This window comes from Ipomoea nil, unplaced genomic scaffold, assembly GCF_001879475.1.
Source record: "Ipomoea nil cultivar Tokyo-kokei standard unplaced genomic scaffold, Asagao_1.1 scaffold1590, whole genome shotgun sequence".
NCBI lineage: Eukaryota > Viridiplantae > Streptophyta > Magnoliopsida > Solanales > Convolvulaceae > Ipomoea > Ipomoea nil.
Window position 1 is genome coordinate 20,622 of NW_017618018.1, and position 23,422 is coordinate 44,043.

The 23,422-nt window shown below is 39.2% G+C and overlaps 3 protein-coding genes across 3 annotated transcripts; 2 read left to right on the forward strand and 1 right to left on the reverse strand.

Annotated features, from left to right (window-relative positions):
* The first annotated feature begins 3,202 nt into the window (after positions 1 to 3,202).
* Positions 3,203 to 3,902, forward strand: LOC109190881 (RNA-directed DNA polymerase homolog). The gene is made up of 2 exons (XM_019341482.1): positions 3,203 to 3,431; positions 3,475 to 3,902. Exons 1-2 carry the CDS (start codon positions 3,203 to 3,205, stop codon positions 3,900 to 3,902), a joined length of 657 nt encoding a protein of 218 aa, XP_019197027.1.
* Positions 3,903 to 15,077: 11,175 nt separating this feature from the next.
* LOC109190882 (uncharacterized mitochondrial protein AtMg00810-like) lies at positions 15,078 to 15,863 on the forward strand. Its single transcript, XM_019341483.1, has one exon. The coding sequence runs from the start codon at positions 15,078 to 15,080 to the stop codon at positions 15,861 to 15,863; it is 786 nt and encodes a 261-aa protein (XP_019197028.1).
* Positions 15,864 to 17,450: 1,587 nt separating this feature from the next.
* Positions 17,451 to 18,807, reverse strand: LOC109190886. Its single transcript, XM_019341487.1, has 3 exons — positions 18,129 to 18,807; positions 17,859 to 18,031; positions 17,451 to 17,781 (listed from the first exon to the last, which is right to left on the reverse strand). The coding sequence occupies exons 1-3, from the start codon at positions 18,726 to 18,728 to the stop codon at positions 17,625 to 17,627; spliced, it is 930 nt and encodes a 309-aa protein (XP_019197032.1). The 5' UTR covers positions 18,729 to 18,807; the 3' UTR covers positions 17,451 to 17,624.
* Between the last annotated feature and the right edge of the window lie 4,615 nt (positions 18,808 to 23,422).

Genomic DNA, 23,422 nt, shown 5'->3' on the forward strand with positions numbered 1-23,422 from the left:
GGTTGTGTTTTGAAATATTTGATACTTGGAGCTCAATATAGTTTCGTTTTTGTATCAAAGTATCCTGTTTAGTTTATGAAGCATATATACATGAATGTTTTATGTTAATATAAACAGGATTTCTCTTTGACAAAGAAATTATCGTGGACCATTATGAAAAAGTTCATTATGAATCATATTGAGTTTGAAATTAATATTGTGATACATGGAAGAGACTGCGTTAAATTAGTGACGTATTACCGCCATGATTCTTATTAATTTCTAACTTAACGATGACTTATGTTCTGACCAATATAACGAAGGAATTAACTTATACTATGCATATTATGTTTCAAGTTCATTATTAAATTTATGACTTATGAGCCACGTGGGAGAATGTTAGAATAATTATTATTCTATGGTTCATTATGATTTATTGTGGCTCATAATTAAATATCTATTTATAATTTAATAATGAGATAATCCTATGATTGGTCAGTTAAGAAGATAAGATTGCAGTTTCAACTGCATATCATCAGGTTTACGTTGATGGAACGTATTATTATTTATATTCCATTCTGAGACTCTGGTCCTCTCCCTAGCCTCTCTAAAAACTGAAACTCTCTCCATCAAAGAATTAGATTAAGTGAATGTTAAAGGTCTGGAGGGAGAAATCAAGTTTCTAACTCAAGCAACTACGGGAAAACAATGGAGCCAAGTATGTTCCCAGAATGCTATTTAAATACAGTATGTGAAAGACATGTGTTCTGAAGATCTTATGTTTTAGGATTAACTTATAACCTAGACATCGGCACGTAACAGAACTACAATCAACTGTTCAGTCATCCCAGGAATGGAAGGAACTTTCACCAGCTCTCTTTCCCGAGGTGAACAAGGTTGGTTACCTTTGGAGCAGTGTTATTATCCTATGATGATGGAGCCTTTATTGCGGTCACCATCAACTGTCTAAATCCCTAAGGCTTAGCTGAAGCAGCAGGCTGTAAAAAAGCCTTATCTTGGCTTAGAGCTCCAAAAATCACTGCTGGAAATTATGGAATTTCCGACCACCTGAAAGTGATCTCAAATCAAGTCGAAAGCCTTGTTCCGACCACTTTTGGTATTCGGAAAAACCTTTGTTGCTATTTCCGACTTGATTTAAGATCACTTTCAGGTGGTCGGAAATTCCATAATTTTCAGCAGTGTATCAAAGACCTACACTCATTGCTTAAGTACTGTCAATGAACTACATCACCCTAGCTATCGCAAACAGGTCATTTTTAGCTTCCATTTTCCAATTCTGTACAACTCTCATGGAAAGTTTCCACACTATATCTGTCATTCACATCAATAGGTCAGCCAACCAGATTGCACACTCCTTAGCTAGGGTGACTACCAATCAAACTGCACTGGATCCCCATGATTGTATCATTCCTTTTTTACCTAGTTTATAGAATAATATCTTCTCCGGTATAGAATATATATATATATATATATATATATATATATATATATATATATATATATATATATATATAAGCTTGCATTTTGTGATATTATTTTTACAATAGTACGCAAATTATATCATGCACCGCGCATCAAAACGACATCGTTTTGTTTAATGAAAAGAAACAAAATCTTCGCAAAAAATAACTCTGTTCTTCAGTTTCATTTTGTATACACTGCAATTTCAGTTCAACACAACTACAGTTTCATTTCGATATAACTATAGTTTCATTAAATATTTATACACTCAAATATGCGAAAATGTTATTTAATTTTATTTTATATACAACTATAGTTTCATTAAAACACAACTACATGATCATTTCAATGTAATTACAGCTTCATTGTACAATATACACTCAAATATGTGAAATGTTATTCAATTTCATTTTATATATACTGTAGTTTCATTTCACCACAACTACAGTACAGTATCATTTTGATATAACTGCAGTTTCATTTGATAATATAAAAATAATACGTGAGACAGTGTTGGTTTAGATACACTGTAGTGTCACTCCATTATAACTGCAGAAACGGCGCCGTTTTGACGCGCGGTGCATAATCGATTATACACCACGGTGCACGATATAACGACTGACAATAGTATATATGGGCTTCGAAGTTGGGCCTAAATTGAGTTAAGCCAATCTAAAACCTGCAGTCCGACCTCTAGTTTAGGGCATATTATTGCATGGATCATGGTCCACACAATTGTATGGACCATGAATATTAGGTACATTTTTAATATATTAAAAGTACATTATTTTTGTACTGAAGGTACATTATATAAAATAATGTACCCTAAGTATATTAAAAATGTACTTTTTATTTATGGTCCATACAGGTCCATGCAATAATGATTGCTAGTTTATCTACCCAAAATTATGATGTGCAACCGTGTGCACCATGCATGGTGCACATGGAATTAGATTCATAATTTCTATACTATATATCCATAATTTCTATACTATAGAGTCATAATTATTGAACTCTATATTCACAATTACAAAACTCTATGTTCATAATTTTCAGTGTTCATAGTTTCAATGTTCATATTTCCAATTGTTGAACTCTGTATTCACAAATCACAGAACTATACGTTCATAATTTGATAACTATACAGTTTAGAAATTATGAATCTACAGTACAGAAATTATGAACCTACAGTACCGATATTATGAATCTGCAGTATAGAAATTATGAATTTATAGTATAGAAATTATGAATCCAATTTCGTATGCACCTTGCATGGTGCACACGGTTGCACAGTATAATGCTCCATTTTAATGGGCAAATTATGTTGTGCAACCGTGTGCACCATGCCTGGTGCACACAGTTGCAAAAACGGCGTCGAGGTAGTCTTGGGGATGGATTGTTTGGGCAGTTACAAGGCTCAGATCTTATGTAATGAATAAAAGGTGGTGTTGCGGAGTTTTAGCAGGAAGCGGGTATCATACAAGGGGACTACTAGTAGGCCAGATGTGCGATTAGTTTCTATGATCAAGATGGGGAGATATCTAGAGAAGGGTCACAAGACGTTCTTGTGCACTGTGGAAGACTTGAATGCTAAGAAGGAGGGGAATCAGCAGATCCCAGTTGTATGTGAGTTCCCAGACGTTTTTCCCGAGGAAATTCCCGGTATACCCCACCGAGGGAGGTGGAGTTCACCATTGACCTAATGCCTGGTACCGCGCCCATTTCAAAGACTCCATATTGAATGGTGCCGAAGGAAATGCAAGAGTTGAAAGAGCAGTTGCAAGATCTGTTGGATAAGGGCTACATTCGCCCTAGTGTGTCACCGTGGGGAGCTCCGGTACTTTTTGTAAAGAAAAAGGATAGTAGTATGCGGCTTTGCATCGATTATTGTAAACTGAATCAAGTGACCGTCAAGAACAAGTATCCCCTTCCTCGAATAGATGGCCTATTTGACCAATTGAGGGGAACAAGTACTTTCTCTAAGATAGATCTGAGGTCAGGATATTCGAATAGATGACCTATTTGACCAATTGAAGGGAGTAGGTACTTTCTCTAAGATAGATCTGAGGTTAGGATATCATCAACTGAAGGTGGCCGATAAGGACATACCGAAGACTGTTATCCGTACCAGGTATGGACACTATGAATTCACGGTCATGCCGTTCGGTTTTACAAATGCTCCGGCGGTGTTCATGGACTTAATGAACCATGTTTTCCGACCCTATCTCGATGAATTCGTGATAGTATTCATTGATGACATTTTGGTTTACTCTCGGGACCCTGTTGAGCATGAAAGCCATCTTAGGACTGTGCTACAGACTTTAAGGGAAAAGCAGTTGTATGCAAAGTTGTCCAAGTGCGACTTCTGGAAGGATAGCGTTGCATTCTTGGGGCATTTAATAGCCAAGGATGGAATCTCTGTGGACCCAGCTAAGATCTGAGCGGTAATGGATTGGCCCATGCCATCATCGGTTTCGGAGGTTCGGAGTTGTAACACCCCAAAATTTGACTTCTCAAACTTTCATTAAATGACATTACAATTCGAAACTTAATATAAATAGAATTACTAAAACTAAATTTTCTTATAAATTGTACTTCAATTCAAGTCTCAAATAATTCGTAATTCAAATTCTAACATTTATAGGGTGCTACTGCCACATCTAACCTATCAAGACTAGATGCAAGGCTCGTCACAAAACCGTCAAATACTTCATTTACATCTATTACATTTATTCTCTTCTTCTTCTAACGCGCTCTTTCACTTCAAGCTTCATAAATCCCTGTTCACTTTTATCTTTATCTTCACTTTTATCTTTAGTAAATCAATATTTAATGGGAGAATAATCTAGATTGTAACTCTCAATCTATAAATTGTAACTACTAATCAAAATCAAAATCAAATCAAAATAATTATAATTATATTATATATAAAATAATTTAGACTATACTTTATATACTATACTAGATAATTGTTACCCTGATAATATATATATATACATAAATATGTATACTACACGCCACATACACATATACTTCAAATATTCTATATATATATTATTTACATACAAAAATAATATATGTTACATACAAATAATATATGTAAATACGTTACACATACAATACATAATACATAAGTATATAAAACGCACATATATAATTTTACAATTCAAAATAATATAACACACTTGTTCTAAAATAATTAGTTTGTAGTTCAAAAATAATATATACATACTTATGTACAAAATAACAATTGTACACTTATTATTATTTTTATTTTTTTGTATTTATAACGACAATAATAGTAGAGATGAGATTTTCTAATGGCTCAATCAAAATGACTTGATCAGAAAGAAAGAAGTAATAATTGAGAAAAGGAAGAATTTTGAATTTTAGAGAGGCTAGAAAACCCGGGTGTCACAGGAGTTTTCTAGGATTGGCAGGTTACTAACAGAGATTTGTCCAAGATCTCTTAAAGATAGCCCAACATATGACTAATCTGATGAAGAAGGATACAACATTCAAGTGGGACGAGAATTGCGAGGCGGCATTTCAAGAACTAAAGGAAAGGCTGACTTCAGCTCCTGTCTTGGTCTTACCTTCTGGAACTGAGGGCTTCGAGGTGTACAGTGATGCTTCGAAGAAAGGTTTGCGCTGTGTTCTGATGCAGGATGGAAGAGTAATAACCTAGGTTCAAGGCAACTCAAGATTCATGAGGGAAATTATCCTACTCACGACTTGGAGCTAGCAGCAGTGGTTTTTGCTTTGAAGATTTAGAGGCACTATTTATATGGGGTTCAATGTAAGATCTACACTGACCATAAGCGCTTGAAGTACATCTTTACCCAAAAGGACTTGAATATGCGGCAAAGGCGTTGGGTGGAACTCATTAAGGACTACGACTTGGTCGTTCAATACCATGAGGGTAAAGCTAATGTTGTGGCCGACGCACTAAGTAGGAAACCAAAGAACTCACTCAAAGCCACATGGGTTGTAGACGACGAGATATGCAAGGATTTCCAAAGGCTAAATCTCGAGGTAAAGGATCAAGGGCAAGTAGATGTAGAGATCCGGCTTTACAGCATGAGGATCATGCCATCTATCTATGATGAAATTAGGAAAGAGCAATTGGAGGACACAGAATTAATCAAGATAAGAGCTAAGGTGATCAATGGTGAGTGTGGACATTTCGAGTTAGCCGAATATGGTAGTTTACACTATAAGGGTCGTTGGTGTATACCCAAGTCATGTACTCAAGTAAAAAGGCAAATACTGGAAGAAGGGCATAATGCTCCATATTCTGTCCATCCTGGAGGTGATAAATTGTACAAGGACATAAAGAAGCAATTTTGGTGGCCAAACATGAAGAAGGAAGTGGCAGAGTTTGTGAGCAAGTGTTTGAACTGTCAGAAAGTTAAAGCGGAAAGGTGCAAGCCTAAAGGACTGGTTCAATTGTTGGAAATACCGAATGGGAAGTGGGATTCAATAAAAATGGACTTCGTGGAAGGTCAACCCTCGACCAAGATTGGAAAGGACAAGATATGGGTTATTGTGGACCGGCTCACTAAAACAACGAGGTTCATTGCAATGGAAGAAACTTGGACCATGAATCAATTGGCAAAGGCTTATGTGAGCCAAGTGGTTAAATATCATGGCATACCTCTTGAAATCGTATTGGATAGAGACTCCAAGTTCCTATCCCAGTTTTGGAAGGCCTTGCAATCAGCTTTAGGAACCAAGCTCAAATTAAGTATCTCTTTTCATCCAGCCACCGATGGTCAGACAGAGAGGATGATACAGACCCTAGAGGATATGCTAAGGGCGTGTGTAATGGATTTTCAAGGTTCTTGGGATGACCATCTGGACTTGATCGAGTTCTCCTACAACAACAACTATCATGCGAGCATTCGGATGGCACCCTATGAAGCATTGTACGGACAAAAGTGTAGAAGCCCCTTGTATTGGGAAGACTTAGTAAATCCGGTAACCTTGGGGCCGCAGTACTTGCAAGAGACAATGGAGAAGGTTAAGGTAATCCAAGAAAGGATGAAAGTCGCCCAAGACTGTCAGAGATCATACGCCGATTTGGGGAGGAAGTTCACGGAATTCCTCGAAGGAGAGAAGGTAAACACCTACCTTACGAGCACAATAGCTCAAAAGTTTAAAGTTTTTGGACTAATTAAAATGAAAATTCTAGGTGTTACTGAGAATCTCAACCACGAGAGGCGTGATGAGGTTCCGAAAGAATGGCAAGTTAAGCCCTAGGTTCATTGGCCCCTACGAGATCTTAGAGAGGATAGGGAGCATGGCCTATTGCTTAGCTCTACCGATAGAGTTGGACCGTGTACACTACGTGTTTCACGTGTCCTAGCTAAAGAAGGAAGTATGTTCATGACGCATCTCACGTTATTCAACCAGAGGTGAATACTTACCCTAAGCGTAGCATCCCAGTTGAGAATGAGGCTAGCGTAGCATCCCAGTTGAGAATGAGGCTTTGGCTAAGTTTGTAAAATATCCTTTTTTTTTTTGAAAGTTACTGGCTCTATTACATTGTAGTATCTGTTCATATACTTTCTCAACCTACTAAAACACAAAGAACCATTAACGCCTCCACTGAGGCTTGAACTCATAATCTTCCAAATGGAAGTCCAACCCGGATACCATTAAACCACATAGTCCTGGTTTGTAAAATATCCTAATACTAGTAGTTTGTAATTATTATTGTAAGGGATTAATTATTTATTCCTAATAGCCCAATTCCTTCAATTAAATAATCTTTGATATATGTATGTATATACATTTATTTGAGAAGCCCAAATCCTAGAAGGATTTTATAAATGCCTAACATTCCTAAACCCAATTGCTCTTGGACCATAATAAATTATTTCTACTAAGAGTATAATATAGTTGGCCCAAAAATTCATAAGATTGAACCTTATGCTACATATAATATAAAGAGCCCAAATCCCTATTCTTACTCTTGGATTCCATGTTGATGTTGATAGTGTCTTAGCTTGTTCTTGGTGGTTTTTTGCTTCAGTTTAATTCCTTGTGTGTTGCTGATGAGTTGAGATTGCTCCTGAGTGTTCTTTTGAGAAAGGTCACTGTTTTGGCCATTTCCTTTGTGCTTGTGGGTGGAACTCACGGGTGGTTGGTGCCCGTGAGCCCAACCCGCAAGAAGGGAGCAGGAGGTGGTGGCGGGTAGCTAGTGCCCGCCATGCACTCCCGTGCTTGTAACTCAGAGAGAGGGCAGGTACTTGGCACCCGTCACCCTCTCCCATGAATTGTTGAGAGTTGGCTTCCAAAAAGCGATTTTCTCTTCGTGCATTGCTGGTTTTTCTTTGGTGCATTGTTGAGTATTTTGGTTCATTGTATTCCCTTTTGACTTCTTTGTGGATCGCTATTTCACCTTGAATCTTAGCCTTGATTCCTGTTTGATTGTGAGTCATATGTGGTTATATATATAAAACTTTGATTGAGTATATATTGTATTATTGATATTGGAAGAATTGAGCTTAGGCTCCATTTGAGATTGGCGGAAATGAGCTTCGGCTCCATTTGAGATTGGCGGAAATGAGCTTCGGCTCCATTTGAGATTGGCAGAATTGAGCTTCGGCTCCACTTGAGATTGCCGGAATGAGCTTAGGCTCTTTGGTGGATACGGTTGGACTGGTGTACAGGGTGGTCTTCTGGTGTACAGGTTGGACTGGAGTAAAGGTTGGATATTGTATAAATATTGAATTTGATACTTGATATATGTATCCCTTGATTTTATATATATATATATATATATATATATATATATATATATATATATATATATATATATATATATATATAAACCACTATGCTTGTTGTTGTGTTTGACTCTTGAAAACCTTATTGTTAAGTACTTGGTTATTCCCCTTTGTGGACTTATACACTTGAGTCAGGTTGAATTGTTACCCCGTTGTTGGTCATTGATCTAAGTTGAGTCTAAGTGAATTCTTGTTGGCTTTCCCCTTGACCTGTAATTGTTGAGTATTCTATTGATTGAGTCTTATCTTGTGAACTGGGTATTATTGAGTTGGAATCCTATCTTGAAGTCCTCTTTGGAATTGTCTTGGACTTGCGTGCTCGAATTGTTGTATCTATGCTTTGAAAACTGTTATTGAGTTGGTTTGTTGGAATATATTCTATATGTCGAGTAGACTAATATCTCTATTAGCTTGTTATGTTTTTGCCCAGACTTTAGCCTGTGAGCCCTTGATGATGTAATAAATAGATATTAACTAGTTTATTTTGGGATTATGCCTTTTGACTTGACAGTTGTAGTTAGCATTTAGGTAGTTTGGCCCATATGTGGCGTAGCACCCTCGTAAGAATTTGGTTTAAGCTTCCGCAACGTTTTGTTTATAATTACTGTTTTACTTAGTTGTTTTGCCTCAGTTTACTTGTTTAAAAAAGAGGGTGCTACAGATGGTGACCCCCCAAATTCCTGTCGTAAAGCAACAACAACCGGCGGCTCAACCTTCCCAGGGGCATTTGCACCCGCAACCTCAAGATCGTGACCCTGAGGAAATCTAGTCAGCAGATCGGTCGTGAAGATCTAACAAAGAAGAACGCCAATATCATCGTCAACCTGACGCCTCTCAATGTGGGAGTGTCCTCGATCATATTCGGAAATGTGCAAGGTCCCGACTAGGACCCCAAGACAACCAGGACCGCTCAAGACAGAAATTCGGAAGGACCACGGAAACAAAAGGAAGTGAAGGATGCGGGACTGGCCGGTCGGATTGGTAACCGACCGGTTGGGAGAGAAGGCACCCAAGCAGAGAAGATAATCCACGTCGTCAGCTAGCCAGGATGCAAGAGAGGATAGACCGTTTACAGAAAGAGCTCTGTGGTAAAAAACGACGCGAGCAAAGAACCGTCCAGTCCACTAATCGCCACTCCCTTCACCGACGACGTCATGAACACGCATTACTCGCAAGATCTCAGGATCCCGTTGATGTGAATCTACGTCGGGCGGTCTGATCCTCACGAACACATCGATATGTATTATGGCAGCATGTTGATGTTGGGGGTAAATGATGCGGTCACATGTAGAGCCTTCTTTGCCACTTCGGAAGGTAATGCGGCCGAATGGTTCAGAAAGTTGGAGCGCCAGTCGATTGGGAACTTTAGCTAGCTAGCAGACAAGTTCGTGAGGCATTTCGCTATTAGCAGATCGAAAAAGAAGCCATATACCTATCTGAATGCAGTCAAGCAGGACCCTGGGGAGGCCCTTGTAACACCCTTTTTTTCTAAACTCTAGAGCCCATAAATAAACAATCTAAACAGGATTAATCAAGGTAAGATTAATTAAACTAGGATAGAATCCAAAACATAATCTGAGGGGAAGTGTTACCGCCACAATTACCCGCTCATGAGTAACTGCACAGGCTAACAAAAGCTGCTACTACTGGCATCTAAGCTCATAAAACATCATAAAAGGGGAAGCAATCCCCGGTGTCTACGCACCATCAATAGACAACTGAAATCTAGCTACTACAAAAGCCACCGAACTGTTAACATAGGAGAGACACTAATCTAGCTTCAAAACAAAGTCACTAGAGCTACACATACTACTATACGATGTGTGCTCTCATCATGAGGTGGGCTCACCTGAAAGGGGTTATAAAACATGTAGGAAATAAACCCGTTAGCATATAATGCTAAGTATAAAGTCACTCAACCTTGTAAAATACTATAGATATAGGTTGGAAAACATTTTGCATTCATACACATTATCAAGTATGAACATGAACAATCAAGACACTTAGTCAATAGATCCCAATAGATATATATATATATATATATATATATATATATATATATATATATATATATATATATATATATATATATGATCAACAACCTATGTTCTCATATCAACAGGTATTAACTCATAACTCATACTCTTGCAATGAAATTTGGCGTTCAGCCAAATTAGCAAAAAAAAAAAAATTAAAAAAAATGAAATGATAAGAAGCAAAGCAGCAACAACAACATATATATTATTTTAGTGATCGAAAGTGGTGCATGATGGCTGTATGCAAACAACCATGGGCGGAGCCAAAGGGGGGGGCAGGGGGGTCAGCCGCCCCCCTCACCCCACCCCCACCTCATATATAATCTTTGTATGTATATATAGTACATGTTTGAATATTAGACTATTAGTATATAAAAACTGTTAATTGTCAATAAGAAATGAGTTAGATGAGTTGGTAGAACATGTATTTGGTTATAATAATAAAGGTTAAGGGTTTGAACCTTTTGGTTGTCAATATAGTTTTATAGTTTTAATAGTTTTTTAATATTTAATACACATACATACATATATATTCAAATTATTTTATCAAATTAGTTATGTTTCATATTTTGTTATGAATATTTTTATAAAGTTTCGATGTGTTTTATTTTTCGCTCATATCCAATAATATTTACACCTATATTTCTTAGGTACTTTATTTATTTATTTTTTAAATATCTCTTTTATTTTAATGTTTCGCCTTTACTGGAAAATATTTCCAAATCTGTTCCTATTTCGCCCCCCCCCCCCCCCCCCCCCCCAACAGAAATCCTGGCTCCGTCCCTGGAAACAACATATATATATTTAGCAAATAGAAAAATATAAGCATGCCTTGTAGTATATATAAGAATTAGACACATCTACATTTTTTTTTTTTTGACTTTGACTTTAGCAAAGAAAAGGAAGCATGCATGTAAATATGTTAAAGAATAAGAAAAGAAGGAGAAAGCATACCTGGCGTTGGCAAGCGGTCGGCCGATTGGCAAGGGAGCAGGTGGTCAGCTAATGCGGTGCGACGGAGCAACACAAAGAAAGGAAAAATAATTTTTACCTCGGGAAAAATAGGGTTTCGGTCGGATAACAAAGAGGACAAAATAAAAAGGCAACAAAGCTAAATAGAAAGAAGCGTAAAATTAAAGGAAAAGGGAGATTTTTACCTTGCAAAATTAGAGAAAATTTTCAATGGATCCTGGTCAGTCAAAGAAGGTGGAAGTGAAAAATGAAAAATACTAAGGGTATGTGAGTATTAATATTATTGTATATGTTTATATTTGTATAACCTATGGTTAGTTTTCTATGGTTAGAATAAGTCTACTATTTGTATCCTATTAGATAGGAGTAGTTAGAGGTAGACTGAGATACACTCTCCTGTAACCTTATCGTTGATTATCTGAATAAGATTTGAATTCTCATCTGGTATCAGCCTAAACACGATCCTCCACCGCAAACACGCTACCCTCTCTCACCCATGTCATCGAACTCATCGGAGCGTACTCCGTCCGCCGCCGGCGGCTCATCTCCGGCGAACCCCAACCCACTGGTCGGCACCCACCATTTTATATCCATGAAACTCACCTCCAGAAACTTTTTATTCTGGAGAACACAACTTATACCCTTTCTTAGAGGCCAAGATTTGATCGGCTTTGTAGACGGAACCACCCCGTGTCCGGCAGTGACTCTCACCACGGTCTCCGGCGACTCCGGTACCGGCGCAACCACCACAACGACGACCCCCAACCCAGCCTACAAAACATGGATACTCCAGGATCAGTCAAGCCTATCTCTACTAATTTCCTCGATGTCCGACGAGGTCCTGCATCTCGCGGTTGGCCAGAATACCGCCGCCGACGTTTGGAACTCCATCTGCACCGCGCTCGGCTCCAACACGCAGGCACGTTGCTTGAGTCTACTGGGCCAATTCCAGGCACTCCGGAAAGGAAATGCAAGGCCGGGCGACTACCTCGGAATGGCGGAACTCTTGGTTGATGCACTTGCGCAGGCCGGGCAGCCGTTGTCCATGGCGGAACAGAACCTCTACGTTCTGCGAGGACTGCGACCGGAGTACCGGGCATACGCCGCTTCCCTCACTGCTCATGCGCCGGTGTCACTGCTGCACCTCGCCGATCACCTACAAGCTGCTAATTTTATTCTAGCGGATGATTTCCCGGACGGCGGCAGTACTGGTTCGCCCTCGGCGCTCTATGCAGTCCGAGGCAGTGGTGGACGGCACTCCAGTGGCCATCACAATGGTGGTGATGGAGGTCGGCAGTCACAGGGGCGTGGCGGACGTGGTGGTAGAAATCACCACGGTGGCCGGAATCAGCGAGGTACACCGCATTGTCAGATTTGCAGGTCGCAAGGACATACCGCGGTCTACTGTTATAAACGCTACACGACGCAACCACCCGCCCAAGACCATGTTGCCGTGTCCGGTGAATCCCCGGGCACACCCGTACCACCGGCTGACACGTGGTATCCTGACACGGGCGCCACGGCTCATGCCACTCCCGATGCCGGCATGATAACATCCGCGGAGGAGTATAATGGCCTGGATACGCTCCGGGTGGGAAATGGTACAGGTTTAGTAATCTCACGGGTTGGCCATCCATCGATCCCCTCCTTGTTAAAACAATTGTTTCTATCTAATGTGTTACACGTCTCGAAATTAACTGTTCTCTTATTGTCTGTACAAAAATTCGCTAAAGAAAATGGTGTTTTTTTTTTTTAATTTCATGACAGTTGTTTCATTGTGAAGGATTCCAAAACCAAGGCGGTGCTTCTTAAAGACTCGACTTCTGGAGGTCTATACAAGCTACCTGTGTCCCGGAGTCATTTTGCGTTCGTCAGTTCCCGTGCAACGCCCGCAATCTGGCATCGCAGGCTCAGTCATCCACATAGTCTTGTCCAGTATAAAATTCTGCAGCATTGTTCAGTCACTCAAAATAAAACTAGTTTCGGGTCATGTACGGCTTGCCACCTCGGCAAGTCCTCTCGTTTTCAATTAGATCGAATAAAAGATTCTATCAACAATGTACTAGATCTATTGTATACGGATATCTGGGGGCCTGCACCAGTTATCTCGTCTAGTGGCTTTCGTTACTTTCTTCTATTTGTTGATGATCATTCCCAATATTGCTGGTTTTATCCATTAAGGGTAAAATCAGACATCTACAAAATATTTGATGTGTTTCGTGTGTTGATAGAGCAACAATTTTCGCGCTCTATCAAGTCTATACAGTCAGATCTAGGGGATGAGTACCGCAAACTTCATACCACCTTTCAATCCCTTGGAATTAATCACCGTCAATCATGTGTTTACACGCATGAGCAAAATGGAAAAGTTGAGCGCCGTAATAGACATATTGTCGAAACGGGCTTGGCTCTTCTCGCTCAAGGGGCTGTCCCACAACAATATTGGGATCATGCTTTCGAAACAGCTACGTGTCTAATCAATTATCTACATTCCTCAGCACTAAATTTTGAAAGTCCATATTACCGTCTTCATAAAAAGTTACCACTATACCAGTTTCTACGTGTCTTCGGGTGCTTATGTTACCCCTATCTAAGGCCTTATAACCGGCATAAGATATAGTTTCGTTCCACCCCGTGTGTCTTTCTGGGGTACCGTCCGTCTTTTCGAGGGTATAGATGCATGGACTTAACTAGTGGGAAGACTTATATCTGTCGCCATGTGCGGTTTGACGAGTTTATTTTTCCCTTTGCCACAGGTACATCACCACGAGTTGTTGAGCCTCCGCCTGTGCCATGGGCAGCTAGCCCCGTAGTACCAGTTTATAGTGAACTTGAGGTTCACCCTATCTCTACTGTACCACACGACTCTGATCCCCAGCCAATAGCTCAAGACGTGCCGCAATTGGCCATTGAGCCCGCTGTCCTGGCTTCTCGGGGGCGGGGTCGGCCACGGGGCCGGGGTCGGGGTCGGGCACAACCTCAAAAGCGGGGTCATGTTATGCGTTTCCGCCGTATGACACAGGGCACTAATGAAGAATTTCAAGCACTAATTGCAGTCACCGCTGATCCAACATGTTATTCTCAAGTTGTTGGCCACCCACAGTGGCGGGATGCTATGGACCAGGAGTTCAATGCTCTACTGCATAACAACACCTAGCGCCTGGTCTCACCTGATCCCACCATGAATATCATCGGGTGTAAGTGGGTGTTTCGCACCAAATGTACTGCAGACGGCTCGGTAGAACGACACAAAGCTCGCCTTGTAGCAAAAGGTTATAACCAGGTAGCTGGAGAAGACTTCTTCGACACCTTCAGTCCAGTGGTCAAGCCAACCACGGTTTGGCTCCTGTTTTCGTTGGCCATCACCAACAAGTGGACTCTACGACAGCTAGATGTGCATAACGCCTTCCTTAATGGGCATCTGGCCGAAACAGTCTATATGAAGCAACCACTGGGATACGAGGACCCGACTCACCCTAATCATGTCTGTCACTTGCAAAGATCTCTTTATGGTCTGAAACAGGCTCCGAGGGGATGGTTCATGAGGCTACATGACTTCCTTCTTACCACGGGGTTTAATGCATCAAAGACGGACGTTTCTCTCTTCTACTACAGTGCAGATGGGTGTCAGGTGTTTCTTCTTGTTTACGTCGATGACATAATTATGATGGGGAGCAATGCTACGTTGGTCAACGCTTTATTAAGCCATCTCGCTACTGCTTTCAAGATCCAGGATCTCGGCAAGCCAGGGTTTTTCTTAGGCATTGAGACAGTAGATACTATAGACGGCATGGTCTTGTCCTAGCGCCGTTATATGTCTGATTTGTTGAATCGAGCTGGTATGGTTGACTGCAAACCACTGGCCACACCTGCATCGACCACACAGGCAGTTACTCCGTATGATGAACTGTTCGATAGTCCCACACAGTATCGTCGGATTGTTGGGGCTTTGCAGTACCTTACTATTACTCGTCTGAATCTGTTATACGTAGTGAATCGCTTGTGTCAGTTTATGCATACTCCGGCGGTTGAACACTGGGCTATGGTCAAGCGGGTATTACGGTATATCAAAGGCACCTTGGACTATGGGCTCCGTCTCAGCTGCTCTCCTATTGCTTCCATTCACGCCTATTCCGACTCCGACTGGGCTGACTGTCCGATTGATAGGAGGAGCACTAGCGGGTATGCGGTGTTTCTCGGGACCAACCTCATCTCCTGGCTGTCGCGGAAACAACGGACAGTGGCTCGCTCTTCGACTGAAGCAGAGTATAAAGCCTTAGCTGATGTTGCTGCTGAGGTTACTTGGGTTGTATCTCTACTCCGTGAGCTTGGTCTACATACTAGGCAGCCTTCTACCCTATGGTGTGATAATTTAGAGGCAACATATCTATGTGCTAATCCAGTTTTTCACGCCAGGACGAATCATGTTGAAATCGACTACCACTTCATTCGTGATAAGGTTGCCAGCGGGGAATTTGTAGTCAATTTTGTTTCGACCAAAGATCAGCTAGCCGATGTCTTCACCAAGCCTCTTCCAGGACCCAGGTTTATAGCTCTCCAGGACAAGCTCAACGTTGTGTCTCTAACACCGTGTGCTTGAGGGGGTGTGTGAGTATTAATATTATTGTATATGTTTATATTTGTATAACCTATGGTTAGTTTTCTATGGTTAGAATAAGTCTACTATCTGTATCCTATTAGATAAGAGTAGTTAGAGGTAGACTGAGATATACTCTCCTGTAACCTTATCGTTGATTATCTGAATCAGATTTGAATTCTCATTAAGGGGACTATTTATAGGTGGATGATGGGATTGGAAGATGAAGGGTCGGCCCGATTACATGGAAGGTCCAGATTGCGACACGTGTCACAACATTGCGCATGCACCGTCCGATCAAGGCTTATGGAAATTTTTGAAAATTACCAAAAATTGTCCGGTAGACTAGAAGGAGCACGATAGGACGACCGGTCACCCTACGGTAGGCCGATCGATGGCACTTTGTTCGTGACAAGCTGATTAGAAGAATTACGAAGAAAATAGTTCTCACTTCTCGAACTCGATGATTCTTGCGGATTCAAGGAGTGGGGACTCGTGATGGGTAAATACGCACAAAAGACTGATCCGTATAGCCGGTCTGTCAAGAAATCATCCAACCGGTCCATCACAATCATCAACCCGACAGGACTAAAACACTTGTTCTCAACCGTACCGTACGTACCGATAGGCCTCGTGACAAGAGAAGATGCTCTCGGAACACCCTTGGAATCGCCGCGATGGAAAGTCACCCGGCCAGTCTACCGTAGGGTGACCGGTCGGCCTGCAGTATGACGTAGCCTTCAGAGCCGAAAACGTAACTTACACGACAAGTCATAAGGGCCAACTTGCGCCTGCAGAGTGGCGGCTGACGTCCTGCAAAAGTAGCGGCTCTGCCTCATCAATCAGTCAACCTATGCATAGTTGCAGAGCGACCGCCTGACTAACCCAACGGGAAGACTCCACATCGATCCACTTGCAGCTGGCGCATTAAATGCGTAGACCGACTTAGACAGTATAAATAGGAGGGTCTCCTCCTCATTTCTGATATCTTCATCCGATGACAACATCTACTCACTACATTGTAACCTACTACTTGTTACTTGCAATACTACTCAGCCTCAGATCGCTCAGTCGTCGCCCGGTAAACCGACCGACCGACTGACCTACGGCGCTCTATTCTGCTCATTCATAAACATACGTATTCGTAGTGTAATTGTAACCCCCGATTCAATTTACGCTATCAAAAAAAAAAAAAGAAAAAAAAGTTGAAATACAGAGTGATTCCATCCCGATTATTCTAGTGATTGATAAGAATGATGATTTGGTTGTGACCTCAACTCCGGATAATAAGGGAGCTCTGAGCTGTTTTAGATTCATTTGGACCTACTCAGAGAGCTTTGTGATGATTAACTTACAATAACTTGTGCAATTAGAAATATTTTGTTGGAAACTCGATGCAGTATGGGCATATTTCTTGTGCGTACCAACATGCGCACCGTCATTAACCAGAGTGTGAGAGACCCTTAAGATTAGAGATTCAACCTTTTGGAAGAAAGAAAAATCTTGCTTAATAGGCTCATAAACTTACGCCCATTAGTTTAGTAACCACAATAGTCTTCTAGGTTTGAGCACGTTCAACACTTTTTTGGGTTTTATTTGTTCCACAAGATTAAAATAACAAGTTACGATGTTACCATTACCATATATATAGTTATTACAAGTTCCTACAAAAATATGGAAATTTAACCATGCTCTTATCCATTATTAGGCTAATCCCATTCATGATTCATTCTATTTACAGGCTTAGAGAGTGGAGACCATTAATTAAGCTGTCAACGGAGATGCGCCTTGAAACAGATCAGATGCTGCATTCCCACTCTGAATTCCACACTGCCTTTTCCCCTCACATTCTTCTTCTTCTTCCTGCTCCAATTCTTCTTCTGCATCCCAGAGAAACCGAGCATAGGAAGCTAGAACATAGCTGCAATCAATCCGATTACACATGTTATTTCCAGATTCATATTCGTATTAATTCAAGATTCATTATGTTATTTTTACCAGTCATCTGGGTCAGATTTGACGGCTTGATCAAAGTAAGATTGGGCACGAGCTGAATCTTTATGGGTTTGCCAAATAAGATCAGCATACAGTGACAGCACACTCCCATCACTGGGATTAGCCAGAATTGCTCTGCCACAATACTCCTCTGCTTTTACTGTGTCCCCTCTAACCTGTTAGAGGTTAACAACACAAGATTAGATTAGATTAGATTTATGTTTATCAGTGAAGGCTCTGGGATTGAAATTTTTATTGTGAAATTGTGGTTACCTCTTTTAGGAATTTAGCATAGTTTGCCAGCAAGAGGGCATTGCCGGGGTTGGCTTCGATCATTTTCTGATAGTACGCGTCCGTACTATCATGGCCGTGCCAGCTGTCGGAGTCATGGGAATTGGAGCCAGAGCCGGGGCCATCACCGCCGTCCGATCCTCGTCCCCCGCCGCACACTCTCCCGCCCCCGCCACCGTCGCCCCCGCCCACCACCAGCGTCTGCAGAGCCCTCTCCTCGGCGAAAGCGGCGCATCCTTCCTGCTCCACCTCTCCCAGCCCCGAATTCGACAGCAACCTGTCGACCTCGGTGAAAACCACCACCTCCTTCACCTTCGGCGGATTCGCCGTCGTAGCTCGCTTTACGCTGCTCTTATTCTTCCTCGGAGCGAGCGGGCTACCCAGTTCAGATTCGCACATGGATCTGATCGAAGCGTGCCTCTTCAAGGCGTCCTCAACGCCGCACAACGTCGCGAAACAAACCGATCGCGTCCGCGACAGCTTCGGCGCCGGCAAGGGGAAGACGTCGGAATCCGGCGACGATCCATTGCAGTTCGGTATCAATGAATTCAGCAACGGCGTGGATGAGCTCCTCAGTAACATCTTCGAAGCAACAGAAAACAGAGAACAGAGAGAAAGGAAGTGAAAGCCTCTCAGCTGCTCCTTCGATAGGAGAGAGAATTTGGTGGGCGTAGTTGGAAGGTCTATATAGATCTGTTACGACACATCATCATTCTGAGTTAATCTGAGCCGTTGGCTTTGACGGCCGTGATGGAAAAAATATAAGATACATTTGGGGTGGGCCACCTGACCCATACTCCGCTGCTGACCACCTCTGAAGGGGGCCCACCTTAACCCTGGGTTATGTATTATTGATTTGTGGCCATTTCAGATTCAACGGCCTAAAATGCCCCAAGGAATTACTGAAAAGTAAAAAAAAGGGAAAATGACACTTATTCAGCTGAGTTATATATTCATAGCACTATTTTCCCCTGAATTATTCAAGTAGCTGTTTTTCCCCAGAAATGTTAAAGGGACATATTTACCCTTAAAATAAATATTTAAAATAAATATTTTATTTATTTTCCTTCTCCAACAAATTATGACCATAATTTGGTTCAAACCAAACAAACACTATACCAACCAAACCGAAATATTCCAAATACAATTTAGAATCGAAACTCGATATTTAGAGTTTATTAAAATCGTGAACCGGAACGGACGGTTCATGTTCTGAACGGAAAAAATAAAATACATTTATTGTTGAATTTAGACTATTTTAAAATAAAAAATAAAATTTTAACATAAAGACGGTTCAAAATCGCGAACCGGATCTGAAATCGCCGGTTCACGGTTCAGGATCCATTTTTTTTATTCATAATTTTAATAAATTGAAATCCAAATATTAGGTTCTAGATCTGAATCATAACCGAAAACTTTTAATTCAATTGCTATAGTATCTGGTTCAGTTTGAACCGAACCGTGATCATCCCTACGTATACGCAATAATTTGTTGGAGAAGTAAAATAAATAAAATGTTCACTTTAAGGGTAGAAATGTCAATTTAATATATTGGGGGAGGGGGAGGGAACCACCACATTTAGAATAATTGAGGGGGCTAATGTGCTTACCTAAATAATTGAGGGGGAAAAAGTGCTATAAGTATATAACTCAAAGAGAAAAACTGCCATTTTCCCTAAAAAAATTATGAAAATTATTATTTATTTCAAATACTTTTTACGGATACGGAGTATTATTTAATATATGATTGGTTGGAATTGTAGCATGCAATATTATTGCCATATTCCATGACAATATGAGATTGGGCAAATTACAGAGTTGTGTAGAACAAAACAAATAGTACATTTTTAATGCTAAAAATATATTATTCTGTGTATTGAATGTACATTATATAAAATAATATATTTTCAGTACTCAAATAATATATATTTTTTAAATATAGTGTACATTTTTAATATACTAAAATTAAATTATTTGTTTATTGACTATAAATTATTTGATAATATGGTTCACACAACTGTGTAGACCACGGTCCATACAATAATGATTGATGAGATTGGGGGTATATATATGCCATGAAAATGATTTATTTCTCTTCTAAATTTACATTCAATATTTTCTCTGCCTCTCTGGAATGTGATATTTGTATAATTACCAATTAGATATTGTCACATCATGAAAAATGAATTGGAGAGAAAAAATATTGAGAGACTCTAGCATTACTCATATAACATTACGTAAATTAACAAATAGTAGTGAAAAAAGAAAAATATAGAAAAAATGGAAAATGTGTGTAAAATAATAATTGCTCTGCTACTGCTTGCTAAAAAGAAGAAAAATAAAAATGTACTAAAAAATATTTAAAATATTTAGATTATGGCACCGATACACAGAAGAATTTGAAGATATGATTCTTCTGACAAATCAAGATATGTTTTAGCCAATATGAGTAATTTCCTACTTTCCTTAAAAATCAAGACCTTTTTTGTTAAAAAAAAAAAAAGAAGAAAACTCCCGAAAAGAATAAAAGATTTGCATATTTTAATGATACCAAAATAGTATTTAACATTTTTATTATTATTATTTTTTATAAAATAAGTTTCCCAATTTTGCCAAGTTGTATCCTAAATGTTACGAGTCCACTTTCTAGAAGTAAATCGGGCAAATTATCCCGTGAAACTGTGTACACCTTGATTTCAAAATTGTTTATAATTATGAATATATAGTTCAAAAATTATGAACATATAATTCTATAATTATGAACATAGAGTTGTGAACATAATTATGAACATATAGTTATGTAATTATGAATATAGAAATTTAATAATTGTGAATATGAAGTTTAAAAATTATGAATATATAACTTTATAATTATGAATATATAGTTCAGTAAATAAACATATAGTTCTGTAATTGTGAATATAGAGCAGCTCAATAATTATGAATATAAAGTTCAAAAATTATAAATATATAGCTTTATAATTATGAACATATAACCGTGTCCACCTTATTCTACAATATAACGATCGGTAAATCAAGTCTCCTATCAAGCTTTGAGGCCCACACTCAACTGTCTACTTATGAACATAATGAGCCTAACTTCACCCAGCTTAACTTGGACAGCTAAATTCCACCCATTTTACTTAAAAATATGATATTCAATAAATTTAGGTTCATTGTTTGTATACATAAGGTTTACTATTTGTATGCATAAAGTTCACTATTTGTGTTTATATATTTTGAAGCATGGTCTGTAGTAAAATTTACCTCACAGAAGTAAATTGTGCTAGTTTTTATATTCATAATAATTAATTAATTAATTATTTATATACTGAGCTAGTATTTATATGAAATTATATTATACCTAATGTACAAGGCAGAGTTTAGATTTGTATTGAATACTTTGAGGACACCCAAAATATATGGTCCTAACTCAAAACCTTCCTCATTCACTTTATGGAGATACTAAGTACAATCGAGACTGATGTTGACCGGCACTTCATAATTTTTCTATATAAATAATTAAAATCCAAAGGGATAACTAATAATGTAAAGCCAAATTATGATTTGGGAGAGGATAAACGTTTCAAAGTTGGTGTTGTAGGATAAGTTGATAAGGTAACAGTGTTGGGTTTATAAAGCAAAAATCAATTTGATTAGAAATTGATATTTTTGGAACAGAGGGCTCCACTAAGTAAGAAATAATCTCAACTTTCTCGTAGCAATAGGCAAATGGGGGCAGATTTTTTTTTTAGTAGCTGAAAGAGACTACCAAACAAGTGTACCTCCTCGTTCCTGTGTAGGCTCCTGGTCTACATTCACATACACCATAACCTTAGAAAAAAGGCAAATGTATAAATGAATCTCACTTAGATATAATGTCACATCTCATTTTTCCAATTTTCATCTTATTTTTCCAATTTTGGAAAGCTCTATCTATGCAGTTTCCACCCAACTCTTTTCACAAAAAAAAAAAAAAAAAAAAAAAAAAATGAAAGTCCTCACATTGCCTTACCCTGAAACCTTGATAGAGAATGCAAATTGTAGAATATGTTTCAATAGTCTATGAGTTCCTCAAATATTGGTACCCACCGAGAAAGAATCAAATTTTACACCTTACAATTGCCAATAAAGGAGGACTATAAACTCTTCTTTTTAGATTGGTTAATTAGGTGAATTATATCCAAAGTAGCTTTTACTAATGGTGGTTAACCAAGTGAATTATATCCAAAGTACATTTCACTGACGGTGGTTAACCAGGTGAGTTATGTCTGAACTACCTTTCACGCATGGTGGTTTAAGATGTTATTCACAATCATAATCTATCACATGCATTTTGTTTTACCTGGAACACATTTTCAATTATCCAAACATAGCATAAACCAAACCAAACCAAAATTAAAATTAATGTATCATATGAGACACATTCACATGTATTTGTTCTTCTCTACCCTCTGTTGAGGGTGGTAGGGATGGGGAGTCAGGACCATTGTACCATAAAAGCATCAAAGTTATCTTAGAACAATAACCATGCGACACCTTTACTAGGAATCATAATCATTCAATCACAAGACCTCCACTTACATCTAACCACCTATACAAGGTGAAAAAGCCCTTTCACATTACAAGGGACCACTATCTTTGTTCCAACTCTAGCAATTTCAAACTCACTAATCAATAATTGTGCACCAAGGGTAAAAGACAAGTACTCGAACAGAAAGGTGCAAGGCCTACTCGAATGGGTACTATGTTCTTGTTTTTTTTTAAATTAAAGCACTATGTTCCAGTCACACTAGACTCCAGAGTCTTTTTTTTTTTTTTTTTTTTTTTTTTTTTTTTTTTTTTTTTTTTTTTTGTAGCATATCTATCAAGAAATAGGATGTAGTGAGTCCCATTTATGTTCATAGATATTCCATGTCTATGACTCCATGTTCTTCATGCCATATTCATTCAAGTTTTCATAAATGGAATCAGCAGCTCGAGAATATATGAAAAAGAATTCAGTTAAGACAAGGCTGTAGATCTTTTGGCAGTTTCCTATTTCTATGGATCATGCATAAAAATCAATGGCAATATCATCAAACTACATCTATTTGACTATTAACCAATGAATCTCCATTTTCAAACATTTAAGGAATTCAAGAATGAAACAACTGACAACAATTATGACAAGAATAACAATAAAATCAAAAAGAAACATCAGAAGTTAGTAGCCATGAAACTAGAGTAAAAGACTCCGTCGGATCAGGCACTAATCCCTCAGTGATCGTTTGGCT